Source organism: Thamnophis elegans, chromosome 12 (genome assembly GCF_009769535.1).
Source record: "Thamnophis elegans isolate rThaEle1 chromosome 12, rThaEle1.pri, whole genome shotgun sequence".
Taxonomy (NCBI): domain Eukaryota; kingdom Metazoa; phylum Chordata; class Lepidosauria; order Squamata; family Colubridae; genus Thamnophis; species Thamnophis elegans.
This window is the reverse complement of record NC_045552.1, coordinates 583927-597862: the sequence shown is the minus strand read 5'-3', so window position 1 is coordinate 597862 and position 13936 is coordinate 583927. Positions and strand designations below refer to the sequence as shown.

Below are 13936 nucleotides of genomic sequence, written 5' to 3'. Positions count from 1 at the left end.
GCCTCCCGGGATGGACTTTCTCGCCCGATGTCGCCCAGGAAAACTGAGCGATTCAGACACAGGCCGAGCTTCCACGCGCGCCGCGCCGCATTCCGCCCTCTGCTGCCCGTCCCCGAGCGCTCCCGTACGGCGGGTCCCGCCCCGCTTTTCTCTCTCCGGCGGTCGGCAAAGGCAGGGCGGCAGCTGCGAGCGCCCCCTCCCCCGCACTCTCGGCTCTCGGGCGCCCACTCAGCGGGCAGCGCCGTCTGCGCGCAATCCTAGGAGCCCGTGGAGAGCGCAGGGGAGCCCCGGGCGACCAAGGATGGCCGGACAGGGCGACTCCGGCTGCGACCGCCCCGAGCAGGTGCAGAGGAGGGAGGCGCCCTCGGGCCGCCCGTCGTTGGCTGCGAAGAGCCCGCGGAGGCGGGGGGGGGGGGCGGGCAGGGGAGGCGCGGGCGCGCGCGCGGGAGACGCAGCGAAGGGGGCGGGCCGCGCGTTGAGTGGCAGGTGCCTCTCCGGGCGGGGCGGGGCGTTCCTCTTCCCGGGGAGGGAGGGGGGAGGGAGGCGGAGGCGAGACCCGTCCGAGGTGCTGCCCGGCGGTTCCGAGGCGCGCCGACCCTTCGCGGCACCGGCGGCTCGCGGGAACTCAGGCGCTCTCCCGCGCCGCCTTCGCGCTCCATCCCCGCAGCCTCGTCCGCATCCCCGCCGCGCCGCTTCTCCTTTGTCCCCGCCGCCGCCGCCGCATCGCCCTCCGTGCGGCCGGCCTCGCGGGACCCTCGCCGCCTGGCACGCGGGGATCGTCCCGCTGGCGCCCCGGGCGGGATGGGGCTGCCGGGGAGATGAGCGCGGGGCGGCGGCGGGGGGCGGCGGCGCGGTCGGAGCTCACCGCCGCGGCGATCCGCATGGACCTCGGGGAGGCCGGCTGCCGGGGCGATGGGGCAGGTCCTGGGATTCGCCCACTGCAGTAGGTGTCGTCGGGCCGAGCGGGGGCAAAGGGCTGGGTCCCCTCTCCCCGCCGCCCATCGGTTGGACAAAACCCGAGCCCCCCGGGGAGGCCCCGCCGAGCGCCCCCCGCCCTGCGACCCTTCGCCCTCGGGCCGAGCAGCCGGAGGCTTCCGGGGCGGCCGCGCCGGGCCCGCTCTTCCCTTTGCAACCCGGGGGTCCCCGCGCATCGCCCTGCAGCCCCTCCATCCCCTCCAGTGGGCTGTGGATGCTGGGATGCCGTCAGGAGCATCTGCCAGGCTCTGGGTGGGGACCGGCGCCTGTTTTCCGCCCGGCCTGCAGAGCGAGGCGGCTGGAGCGCTGCGGAGTTCTGGGCAGGCTGCAACCTGCGCGCGGGGGGGGGGGGGGTGTTGCTTACGGGGCCCTTTTGTGGGGGGAGGCAGAGCCCGGCTCCTGTTTTCCCATAGGCCTAATGGGGAAGGGAGCATCCCTGGGCTCCCCCCCCCACCCCTGTCCCGGCCCTTTGAGTGGCTGGCCTGAAGGCTGGATGAACAGCAGGGCCAAGGGGTGGCAGGAAGGCTGGCACCAGAGGGAGGTTTCTGCCAGGGAAGATGGTGTGGTGGAGGTGCAAACCTTTAGGAAGGCTGCAGTGGACTTGCACTTGCCTGTTTTGTGGGAGGCTATTGTGGTATGGATCCCCCTGCCCCACCGCCACCTTTGGATCTCTTCTGCTTGGCATTCTGCCCTGTGGGCCGTGTGGGGCCCTTGGAGCCCCTGGGCCCCTGGAAAGGTTGCTCCTCCCCTTTTGAGCCATTGATGTACTTGAACCCCCCTTGAAGAGAGACCCATGTGGACCCCTGAGGCCAGACCCTCTTTTGCAGACTGACAGCCCCTTTGCACAAAACCAGTGTGGAGCAGGAGACCCCCCCACAAACACCAGCGGCCGGCCCAATCTGCAGGTTGCCTCCCAGAAATGTTGCACTGCAACGCTCAAACCTGATGGTGTTGGGCCCCAGGTGGGACAGGTAACCCAGTGAAGGTTGAAATGTGGGTTTCATCCCAAATCCTTTGGAAGATTGGATCTCAGAGAGAATCCTGCTTTCAAAAGGACTCCTGGCGAGAGCGGGGTAAACCTGTTCTCCCCTCCCCGACCTTTGACTCTGCCAGCTTCCAAGCATTCCCTGACATTCCTTCTGCCAGCATTGAGGGAAGCAGAAGGAACAAGGGGGAGGTGGGGACATCTGACCATCCAAGGCAGTGTTTCTCAACCTTGTCAACTTGAAGATGTCCGGACTTCAACTCCCAGAATTCCCCAGCCAGCGAATGCAGTTAGTTGTCAGTTGAAGTCCAGACATCTTCAAGTTGACAAGGTTGAGAAACACTGATCCAGGGTGTAGCTGTTGGTGAGGCGTGGAGTGTTGTTGTCGTTGTGGTGTGCTAGCACAGCCAAGAGATACAACTGACCAAACCCGGCATGCAGCAATCAAGCACTGAATTGCGAAACGGTATTTGCAAGACTTAACGACCCTCTTTTCTGTATCGCCCAGGCGATCTGTGGGTGTTTCGGAATTGCAGTGACGGCCCTCCTGCTTCTCCGGTCTCTCAGAAGGCTGAGGTGGGCTGGGAGCCAGGCTATGCCCTGATCTGGCAGAAGACCCAGTTTGGCCTACTGAGGGAAGGCCCCAAGCTAGAAGGTTGGGAGTTCTAGTCCCGCTTAAGGCATGGAAGCAGCTGGGTGACCTTGGGCCAGACACTCTCAGCCCAACTCACCTCCTAGGGCTGTTGTTGTTGTTGTTGTTGTGGGAAAAGCAGGAGGAGGAAGGAGCATTAGATATGTTTGCCGCCTTGTTCATAATGAATAATGAAGGCAGGATGCAAAATAAATAAATACGTGGCTGCATGTCCAAAAACGTCTCTCTTTCTTCTCTCCCTTCCCTGCAGAAGAGTCTCCTTCAACTGCTTCTACCACACCTGATTCTACAGATGGTGAGTGTGCAAAGTGGGTGTGAAGAACCCACCTGGGGCTGCCCAAATCTGGTCCTGGCATTTGCAGCCAGGTCACCCTGTGCGAGGAGCAGGTGGCACCAGGTCACAGGTCCGGAAGGGCCAGCTGCGAGGGCTGCTCTGGGGCCTGGGGCCGGAGGTGCAGGCCCAGCATGCCTGCTCTCTCTGATCCAGGGAAAGGCCATCTTCCCAGGTGACTCCCGGGTGCCAAAGGTGTCCTTTTCCTCCTGCAGGAGCCAACGAGGAATCTGACTTCCCTGAACTGCAGACAGCGCGGGAGTTTTCGGAGGAGGAGGAAGAGGAGGAGGGCTCTGTGGAATGGGGGACTCCCCGGGAGCTGACTTTTTCCTACATCACCATTGCCTCCAACAGCAGCCCCGGCGCAGCGGAGCACCGGGGCAGACGTGACTCCCAGACCCGCCGGACGAGGCCTCCGCTGCCCCGCACGGAGACTTGTGAAACTTTTGTGCCCGCCCTGGGGGACAGTTTGGAGAACATTCCCAGCCTCTGCCCGTCTCCGGAGGGAGAGGGAGCCCTCCTCTCGGGCAGTGGCCGAGGACTGGATAACTTCCCATTGGACTGGGCTTCCCGGGTGGGCTGCGGCAGCGACCTGGATGCGGCCGAAGGGGAGGAACAGGCATCTCCGTGTCCCACGCCCCCATGGCCAGCGGTGGAGACGGAAGGCGATAGCAGCACGGCTTGCTCAGGAACAGGTAGGGAAGGGGTGCCTCTGAAGGGCAACGGAGGCTGAATTCTGCCCTCACCAGCCATCCCAGGTTTGGCAGGAGGAGGGCCATGTTTGGAGGGCAGAAGAAGAGAAGGCTTGTAGCTCAGGGCTGAATTGTGGGTCTTTGGTGCTTTCTGAGGGTGGTTATCTCCTGACAGGCGTTTCAGGACCCAACTAAGTAACAACATCAGCGCTAGAAGGAAGTGGGGGTTTGTGGAATGGAAGAGGAGGAGGAGGAGGAGGTCTGGGGGGTCCTTGGTGCTCTCTAAACGGTGGTTTTCTTGCAGACATTTCATGACCCAACTAGGTAACTTCATCAATGCTAGAAGGGAGGAGGGGTTGCCTCTAGCAAGTGAAGATAATCCCTAGTTGGGTCATGAAACGTCTGCAAGAAAACCACCAAGCTCAGAGAGCACCAAGAACACCCCCCCCCCAATTCAACGCTGAGCTACAGAAAGTGGGGCTGGCATCTTCCAGTTTGCCCAAGGGGGGAGGGGTTTCCTCAAGGGTGGGATTTCTCCAGTCAAAATAGGATGTGGGATTCAGAGTCATGTCCATCCGTGGTGGCAATATTTGGTCATTTGTGGTGCTTTGTTTATTAAGGGAAAAACAGCCAAAAATCGTTCAGCATCTGTTTGTGTTTATTTTTCAACGTGGAAAGCAAAATGTGATTTTGACTTTTCTGCTGTGAAGAGACCCCCTGTAAGAGCCACAAAATCCCCCCCCCCGGCCGCGCTCTTTGTCCTAATGAAATTAAGGAGAAGGGCTGGCACAGTCCCCTCCACCTGCCACATCGGATGGCTCCACTGCTCTTTCCATGCTGTCCCTGGGGGCACCGGCTGCTTTAGGGAGCCGATCCACATCTGTAGGCTGGGTGAAGTGAGAGATCAACTTTCAAACTGCAGATGCTGGAAGTCCAGAGCAGCGGAGCCTCACCTGTGAGCCACAGAAAGGCTAAGAAATGGCTCAGTTTGAAAAATAAACAGCTCCCTGCGAAGTTGTGTTTTAGGTGCTCAGAACAGCTGTCCTGAGAGGGAGGTCAAAGTGGCAGCCGGGAGGGAACCAGGAAAGGCAGCCGGACTGGGAAGGGCAAATGGGGAACTGGGCACAATTGCAGATCTGGGTGCCCAGAGCAGAAAAAGGCCCTGACTTTGTGTTTTCCTGGTTTTAAACTCTGCTCCAGGTGACCCCAGGGAGACCCTCTCTCTGCCTGCTGCCTTAGTCTCCCACTCCGAAGCAGGCCCCTCCCGTGGTGCTGACACCCCCCAAGACCGAGCACTGACCTCAGCAGAGTTCTGCCAACCAACCACACCTGAGGAAGAGGAAGAAGGGCCCGGCCAGGAACCCCATCCAGTTGAACCGGAGCAGTTCGAGAACATCCTGAACATCCTAGGTGAGCCAGCTGGCATGAGAAAAGAGGCATTTAGAATTTGCCAGGCTAGTGGGTTGCCCCCAAAAGACTCTCTATGGTAGTTACAAGGCATCGAGGGGAGGCCTGCAGTGCTGCTCCCCCCCCCCACCTGGATGTTTGTGGCATAGCAATCACTCTGCTCATTCAGAGGTTCAGGAGCCCCGTTGGCACCAGCAGGAGCAAAGGGAGCACCCCAATAGGCGGCCAGGCCTGCCCAGCTGCCCCTTGCCCAGCAAGCATATCAGATTGCAATGCCCGGGTGATGGGAGAAGTGCCCGAGCTGCTCTGGCAGGGCCAGGATGAGGAAGGCAGCTCCCTTGACCCCAACACTGAGGGAGAGGGCTTGTACTCTTCTGCTCCCCCCACACCAACACTTGGAGGTGCCAGAGATTGAGTCTGGGGTCTTTTGCACAGGGTGGGTGAGCCCAGCCGGGGCACCTTCTCCAAGGATGGGGCCCAGAGGCAGAGCTACGTAGAAGTCTGCCATTTGCAGACTTACAACCTTTACAATGGCACTGGAAAAAGAGAGCATTTTCTTCACTTGCGACCACTGCAACATCCCTGTGGTCATGTGATCAAGATTTAAATGCTTGGCAACTGGTTTGTGACGGCCGCAGCGTCCCCGGGGTCACGCGATCCCCTTTTGTGATCTCCTGACAAGCAAAGTCAATGGGGAAGCCAGATTCACTTAACGTCCGTGTTACAAACGACTGCAGTGATTCACTTAACAACTTGGCAAAAAAAAGTTGTAAAATGGGGCAAAACAACTGTTTCAACAGAGATTTTGGGCTCAATTGTGGTCATAAGTCGAGGACTGCCTGTACTTCCCTGTTGGTGAGGACTCCTGGCCGTAGCTATCCCCCTGAAGCAGTGGCCGGGGTGGGTGGGGGTGGCCTGGGCCGCCCTCCTGCCTTTGCTGGCCCTGGTAGGGCTGTTTCCCCTAGGAGAGGTCCTTATTCACGGCCCCTGGCACGGAGCCCGATCGGGATTGCAGCCACATCCAGTCAAGGGGTATAAATAGCCCCAATGCTGCTGAACCAAGCGGAATTGGAGCCCCGGAGCCTTCCACCGCCCTGCCCTGCCCCCCCCCCCCGAGCAAGGACAAGGGGCTTCTCCTTCAAGGCGTCTGGGCCTGGCCCAGGCTAAAGAGCCCCCCCCCCCAACACAAGGACCCTCTCTGAGAAAGCCACACCTTTATTGCTAATAAGGTCTTAGCTACTGCTCTGAATTGCAAGAGGGGCCACACTGGGCATGATTGTAGTTGTAGTCCAAGGTTTCCTATTGGCTTTGTTTCAGACACATGAAAGGAACTAACATTTCCCCAGCCAGAGAACAGGTGGCCTTACACGGGCTCGACCGACAGGCGGCATGCGGGCAGTCCTCTTTCATTTAACTCTGGGGTCTCCAAACTTGGCTTGTGGACTTCAACTCCCAGAATTCCTCAGCCGGAATACGAGTTACGCTCCACACCTGATAAAGTTGCCAAGCTTGGAGACCCCGGAGTGAAAGGATGCAGCCCCACCATCAGCATCACCCTTTCCCCAAATAAAGGGAGGGGTGGGAATGAAGGCCCCTGCCCCCCAGATAGGGTAAGGGGCCTGCTGGCTCGCTCTTGAGATCGTGAGTCCATAGAGACCACCACCCCCCCACTAGCATCTGGAAGAGAGCGGCATTTGGCTTTCCAAGCTTCAAGTCCTCAAGGCCGTGCTTCATGGATTAACAGCAGCACCCGAACTCAGAACACCGGAGACAAGGAAAGACATGCTCACCCACCCCGGTTCATACGGAAACAGCCGCTCTGGAAAACAGTCCCCGAGGCAGCCTTGCCAGCCGGAAGGTGGACGCTGATGGCACGCCTGGCCCCGAGTTAGTGGCCAGTACAAGCAGCTCAAAGCGGGAGGCTCCACTTCCTCTCCTCACTGGCTCTGACCGTTCAGGGTCAGTCAGAACCGGTCACTTTTGGCCCCTCAACACCCCCCCCCCCCAAGCAGGCCTCTGTTGCTCACCTTTCTGCTTTTCTGCTGGGGATCCAGCACCCCATTTCGCAGCCGCTGCCTCCCCAGCCCCTCCCTTTAAGGCTGCAAAGCTAACTCCGCCAGGCAGGACCAAGCGAGGCAGGCGGGGGCTCCGGAGGGGAAGAGGCTGCTGGGATTCGTCAGCTAAAAATAGCACCCTCCCCCCCCCACCTGCGCTTCCTCAGCCCCGTCCCCTGAGCAGTGCCCCCTTCCAGCCCAGAACTGGTGCCCGGGGAGGTTCCCACAGAGCGGCAAGGAGCCTGGAGCGGTGAGAAAAGGGGATCGCCATGGCAAGCACAGGTGGGTCGTGTGTGTCCACCCCCACCCCCACCCCCCGGTTAGGATTGTGCCCTACGAGCTTTGCCAGGCAGGGGGATCGGGATGTGGGGAAGATCCTGGTTGAGCTTGTTTTTTGAGGAGGGGGGGATTTTAACTGAGTGGGGATCCGGTCTGAAGGGAGGCAGCCTTTGGGGGAAGAGGAGTGAGAGGGGCATCCCGTAAATTGGGGAGCCAGGACATAAGTCTTGTAGGGTGCAGATGCCCAGAGCCCCCAAACTGCCACACTGGGCCTGTTCAGCCCTCCAGCCCTCCCCCCGGACCGCCCGTGCCTCCTCGGATTCCTTAAGCGACTGGGCTGCATCTGGGCCTGTCAGTTAAGGGGGAGGGGGAGAGTCTGCAACAGCTGCCAGGGCCCTGGGCGTCTCGCCCTCCCCGCCTCCTCTCTCCCGATGGGTGGGGTCCCTTCGCGCCATCTTTGCAGAGCAGGAAATCCTTTGGAGCGACGACGGCGGCTTCTCTCTGGGGAAGAGAAAGTGGAAATGCCAGCCAAAGCCCGTCTTCCACTACTTAACACCCCCCCTCCCTCCCCCCCCCCAGGGGGGCTGCATCTGCAAGTAGTTGCGTCCAGTGTGGAAGCCCCAGCAAGGAACTCGCGCCGGGTGCTTGGCAAGGGCAGCCACACATGGCAGGGGGCTGTGGGGCAAGAGGCGGTTGGCATCTCCTTTTTAGGAACATGGCAGAGGGGCTTAGAGCTTGGTGGGGGACGTGGTAGCTGCGCCAATGTGGGTCGGGGAGACGCTGCTGGGGGTTGAGATTTCCCCCTCATGCCTCCTGGAATGGGAAGCGGGTAAGCAGACCAGGCCGGTGGTTAAGCTGGCATCTGTTGGGGGGGAAGCTTCGGACCACAAGTGAGCAAATGTTTAACCAGAAGCAGCAGCTGCGTCCTATTTAATCAGGGCCCCTCTGCCCTCCTCTGAGGTGGAACAGACTTTACTTAACATTAAACATCGGTGGAGGGGGGGGGGGACCTTCATAGCTTCATAGGCTTCTTATTCAGCCCCCCAATCCCAGTTTGGGGTCCAGACTGAACTTTTGAAACCAAACTTCTGGGAGTTGAAGCCTTAAAGTTCCCAGGCTGAACTCGGTTCTTCTGCTTGAGCAGGGGTTGGACTAGAAGACCTCCAGGGCCCCTTCCAACGCTGGTGTTGTTGTTCTGCTTTGCCTGCAGTGGCCGACTTGGTGTACTGGCGGGACACCCGCAAATCAGCCTTGGCGTTCACGGCGCTGATGGTGGCCCTGCTCTGCCTGATGCACTTCAGCATCATCAGCGTGGCCTCCTACCTTTCCCTGGCCGCCCTCGGCATCACCATCTCGCTCAGGGGATACAGCAAGGTGCTGCAGCTGGTCCGCCGGGGAGACGGGCACCACCCCTTCCAGTGAGTAAGCAGCCGGGCTGCCCTGGATGCTCGCAGGATGTGGGGAAAGAGCCTGCCAGAGGGATGCCTCCATGCTCAGCGCTTGTGGCTTGGCTGCCTCTGGGGTTCCCTCTGGAGGGGCACGAGCAGGACAGCCCCCCCCCCGACACCATGGATGTTGCCCTCCCCCAGTTTGAAGTGGATGAATGAAGGGGGCCGCTGTTGTAGCCCCAGAAGATCCAGCCAAGGGGGGATGGCCTGGTCTCCAGGGCTGCCAGGGATCCCAGTCTGGAAGGGGAAGGCAAGACAGCCAGGTATGGGTTTGGCTGAGTGTCCCTTCCTTCCTTCCTTCCTTCCTTTCCTCCCTCCCTCCCTCCCTCCCTCCTTCCTTCCTCCCTCCCTCCTCCTCCTTCCTTCCTTCCTCCCTCCCTCCCTCCCTCCCTCCCTCCTTCCTTCCTTCCTTCCTTCCTTCTCCTCTCCCTTCCCCTCCTGCCCGCCTGCCAGGGCCCAGCTGGATGCAGACTTTGGGCTGTCCAAAGAACAGCTGGAACGGCTGACGGAACGGGTGGTGCATCATGTCACCTGGGGCACAAAGACTCTGCAGCGCCTTTTCCTGGTGGATGACATGGTGGAGTCCCTCAAGGTGAGCCTGGCTGGGGGATCCACACATCGTAAAGATGCAATAAATAGTCAGAGATGAAGGCGACATGGAGGCCCGGAGTCAGCAAGGATGTGCCATGTGTCTCTCTCTTGCCCCAGCCTGCTTCCTCCTGACGGGGGTGGGTACAGGTTGGGCACCTCACTTTCCAGAGCCCTGGCAGGATGGGACCCCCTTTCTCTCCTTCCTGGGGTCTCACCCAGCTCTGCTTTTTATTTTATTTTTTCAGTTTGCGTTCTTGTTCTACGTCCTCACCTACGTGGGAGCCGTTTTTAATGGCCTGACATTGCTTATACTGGGTAAGGAGGGGACCTGGGAGGACAGAGCCTTTCAGGGTGGAGTCGGGGTCCCGCAGGTATAAGAGAGACTCACCCCCTCCTTTTCTTCCACAGGTGTGATAAGTGCATTTACCTTCCCTCTGCTCTACAGGCAGCATCAGGTGAGTGTCTAGCTCGGGGGGGAGGAGGAGAAAGTTGCTGAAACTCACAACTGGCATTAAAAAAGGAGCAGAACAGAATTCATTCCGGCTGCCATGTTTGCTTGGCTAAGTATGTTATTGTTGATTAAGCCATAGGCCATATACAGAAGAAAACACGGCAGTAGAATCCTATATGAAAGTGGAGTAGATAGTCCTTGAGTTACAACCACAAGTGAGCCGAAAATGTCTGTTGCTATGTTAAGTGAGCATTGTCCCATTTTACAACTTTTCTTGCCACAGTTGTTAAGTGAATCACATGGTCGTTAAGTGACTCTAGTCTCCCCATTAAATTTTGCATATCAGAAGGTTGCAAAAGGGGAATCACATGACCCAGGGGTATTGCAACGGTCATAAATATGAGTTCAGTTGCTAAATGTCCGAATTTTGATCACGTGACGGTAAGATGCTGCAGTGGCCTGACTCTTGAGTAGCAGATTTTCAGAAGTAGAAGGAGGGAGCAGAGCAACAACCGGTTCCGTGTTGTTATTTTCGGAAGGGCTGATCCCTGTTTCTCTTCCCCCCCCTCCATTCAGGCACAGATCGACCAGTATGTAGAGCTGGTGAGGAACCAGTTGAGTAACCTCAGAGCAAAGTAAGTTCAAGAAATTCCTGCAGAACAGAATGGGGCAGGAGGTGGGAGGAGGAGACTAAGCCATTGGAAGGCCTTCTCGAGCTCCGGTCTTCATATATTGGTGCCATACGATTTTTGTTATTTCATGTATATGCTGCCCATCTCTGGGCTTAATTTTCTTAATTTATTTTTTCCCTTGGATCCAATATGTGAGCCCACAAAACACTTCTCAAAAGATAAGTTATTTCTGCCTTATTTCTTGCGAGAAAGAAAGTGGAATGTAATTTAAAAAGAAAACCTTATAAAAATAGCGTCAATGGACCCCAAAGGGGTGCTCAATGTGGTCTGTGCTTCAACCTAAAGTTTGAACTGAAACTTTTAAGGCAGTCTTTCTCAACCTTGGTGACTTTAAGGATTCTGGGAGTTGAAGTCCACAGGACTTAAAGTCACCAAGGTTGAGAAACACTGTTTTAAGGCTTTTAACAGGCTTTTAAGAAGGGATTGGACAGCCATTTCCCTGGAATGGCATAGCTATGCTGGCTGGGGGATTCTGGGAGTTGAAGTCCACAAGTCTTAAAGTTGCCAAAGTTGGTCACTGCAGGCACAGGGCCTCCTGCTTGAGCAGGGGGTTGGACTAGAAGACCTCCAAGGTCCCTTCCAACTCTGTTAACTTTGGTAAAAAGCTTTGGAAAGCAGATTCCTCCTTTGGCTGGCTCAGTATTCTCTTTTTCTCCCCAGGATGCTGTCCAAATTGCCGACGGCAAAAGCGAAGGCGGAGTGAGGGGCCTCGCTGGCGGTTCTCTTCCCTGCACACACACAGATGCAAACGACAACGCACACCCTGCTTCTTCTTCTTCCTTCCTCTTCTTCTCCCTCACTTCCCTCCTCCCCAGCCGTTGCATAGTGACCCTTCCTCTCCCAGTCTCCTTGGCCTGGAGGGGCTGGGCAGTTGCTGGTTTTCCTTCAGCTCCCCCCAAGAAATTGGGGGACCCCTTGCAAGGGGAATGGGGGGGAGACCATCATCCCTTTGCATCTCAGCCCTGCCGTTGCAGAGGCTCCGGGAAGCTGCTAAGGGCTGCCTCTTTCCCTCCTGGGGGTGGGGGAGGTGGGCTGAGAGAAGCCCCCCCTCCCCAGGCCCACAGCCAAGGATTTGTCAACCAGGAGCCAAGGGGCTAGTATCCCACGCTTCTTTCTCCCTCCCTGTCCTGGCGACTTCCTCCTCCTCCTCCTCCTTCTCCTGCCTGTAGTATTTGTCCCGGGTCCTGAGTTGAGGCCGGCCAACCTGGAGCATCCTTCCCTCTTGAGGAAGGGAAGCCGCTCGAGGTTGGGCAGGGCCCCCTCTGCCCCCTTCCTGTGGGATGTTGTAGCTGTCACCCCCTGCCTCTCGTCACGGGCCAGGCTGTGGCTTGGCTGGTCAGCTGGCGGGTTGCCTGGATATTTACACTTTAATAAAAACAGTTGTGAGGAAAAAAGGGGTACGCATGACCGCCTGGTCTCCTGGGTCTTCCCTGGTGGTGGTTGTGGTGCACTGTGTGGGTGTGTGAATGCGTCTCCCTGCCAAAATCCCCTTTTTTTCCTGCTCCTCCTCCACAGCAAGCCGTAAAGTCTGCTTGGGGGCTGCGGGGGCTCCGTTTCCGAGCACAAAAGCCAAAGGCCCTTCGCCTCTCCAAGTCGCCAGAATCGTGCAAGTAAATCTGGTTTTATTCTGGCAAGTGGTTGAGTTTCCACACAGGCGGTGGGTGGGAGGGGGTTTGCCTAAGACGGGGGTCTCCAAACGTGGCTACTTTGAAGACTTGTGTTCCAATATCTGAGGGGGCCGTAAAGAAGAAGAAGGCGCCTATTAAGACGTCCAGTTTAATAGCTGGAGCAATGAAAGGTTGGACTACTGAGTAAGAACACACCGGTCGTCGTAGCTGATTGGTTGGTTGATTGCCCAATGTGTGAGGGAATCTGAGCTGTGATTGGTTGCTGTGACTGTAAAGGGGGAGTTTCCTTCTTTCCCGCCTTTTTCCTCTGAGTGCCATGTAGAATTTACCTCATGATGTTCCTGCAATGTTGTTTACCTCAGGGGTGGGCAGGGGTTACGATTTGTGGACTTCAGCTCCCAGGAAATGTATATATATAGCAGTTAGACTTATATACCGCTTCATAGGGCTTTCAGCCCTCTCTAAGCGGTTTACAGAGTCAGCATATTTGCCCCCACAGTCTGGGTCCTCATTTCAACCACCTCGGAAGGACGGAAGGCTGAGTCAACCTTGAGCCGGTGAGATTTGAACCGCTGAACTGCAGATAACAGTCAGCTGAAGTAGCCTGCAGTGCTGCACTCTAACCACTGCGCCACCTCGGCTCTCTACATGGCTCTATATATGGACAATTAATATATATTAAGGACAATTAACCAGTGGAACGGCTTTCCACCAGAAGTTGTGGGTGCTCCATCACTGGAGGTTTTCAAGAAGAGACTGGACAGCCATTTGTCTGAAATGGTATAAGGTTTCCTGCCTGAGCAGGGGCTGGACTAGAAGACCTCCGGGGTCCCTTCCAACTCCCGCTATGCCGGCTGAGGAATTCTGGGAATTGTCCACAAGTCTTAAAAGTTGCCCGATTTGGAGACCTCTGGCCTACAAGAATTGCCAATGGTGATGGGAAACCGTGTGCCACCTGTGCCCACCGGCCTTCCTTGATTCTCCCCAGGACTTTGAGGCGTGGATCCCATGAAGAGTGGGGAAAGCCTGATGCAGAAACCCCTCAATCCTGGGGCAGCTCCTCCTCACTCAGTGCGCCTACTTCTCAGTGTGGTGGTTGGGAAAATACAGGAGGGGGAGATATAATTATATGTGCCGCTTGGATCTCCTGGAGGGAAAGCAAGGTTAAAGGAACGAGCCCACAACAATTCATCTTGGCCAAATTGCATCATGATGCAATGAACCCCAGAATTCAGGAAACTCGGCAAAGCTGGCTGGGGAATTCTGGGAGTTGAAGTCCGCCAGGCTTAAAGTTCCCAAGGTTGGAGAGCTCACGAGGACCAAACTCTGATGCTGGGAAGGGTGGAAAAAAAAGAAGACAACGAGGGGCTGCCAAGTGGAGGGACCCAGTTACAGGGGTGATGAGGACGGTTGGAAGACCTGAGGAGGGAAGGGTGGGGAGAGGTTCTTCGTACGTCCAAAATAACTTGGCCTATGGATCCATCTCCATCCAGTTGCCAGCAGAGGGAGCCCAAGGACCACAACACCTCAACCACAACTGGAAACTGCAGGCAGTCCTCCACTTATGGCCACGATTGAGGGCCCCCCCCCACAATTTCTGTTGCTAAGAGAGACAGTTATGAGTTTTTGCTCCATTTTACGACCTTTCTTGCCACAGTTGCTAGGTGAATCACTGCCATTAATTTAGTAATATGGTTACGTGTATTTGGCTCCTCCATTGACTTTGCTCGTCAGAAGGTCGCAAAATGGGA

At 57.3% G+C, this 13936-nt stretch overlaps 1 protein-coding gene across 2 annotated transcripts; it reads left to right on the top strand.

Moving 5' to 3' along the window:
• The first annotated feature begins 745 nt into the window (after positions 1 to 745).
• Positions 746 to 11961, top strand: RTN2 (reticulon 2). 2 transcript variants are annotated; one of them, XM_032228328.1, is made up of 10 exons: positions 762 to 943; positions 2863 to 2907; positions 3159 to 3638; positions 4836 to 5045; positions 8586 to 8793; positions 9277 to 9415; positions 9660 to 9729; positions 9823 to 9869; positions 10442 to 10500; positions 11218 to 11961. In XM_032228328.1, the coding sequence occupies exons 1-10, from the start codon at positions 913 to 915 to the stop codon at positions 11258 to 11260; spliced, it is 1332 nt and encodes a 443-aa protein (XP_032084219.1). In that variant the 5' UTR covers positions 762 to 912; the 3' UTR covers positions 11261 to 11961. The 2 variants fall into 2 exon arrangements, with proteins under 2 accessions (XP_032084220.1, XP_032084219.1); XM_032228329.1 differs by lacking the exon at positions 11218 to 11961 and having other exon boundaries at positions 746 to 943; positions 10442 to 10504.
• Positions 11962 to 13936: the final 1975 nt, after the last annotated feature.

Coding starts and splice junctions, on each gene's coding strand:
- RTN2 (XM_032228328.1), top strand. CDS start 913: ATGGGGCAGGTCCTGGGATTCGCCCACTGCA. Junction 3,639..4,835: donor CACGGCTTGCTCAGGAACAG/GTAGGGAAGGGG, acceptor ACTCTGCTCCAG/GTGACCCCAGGGAGACCCTC. Junction 9,416..9,659: donor ACATGGTGGAGTCCCTCAAG/GTGAGCCTGGCT, acceptor TTATTTTTTCAG/TTTGCGTTCTTGTTCTACGT.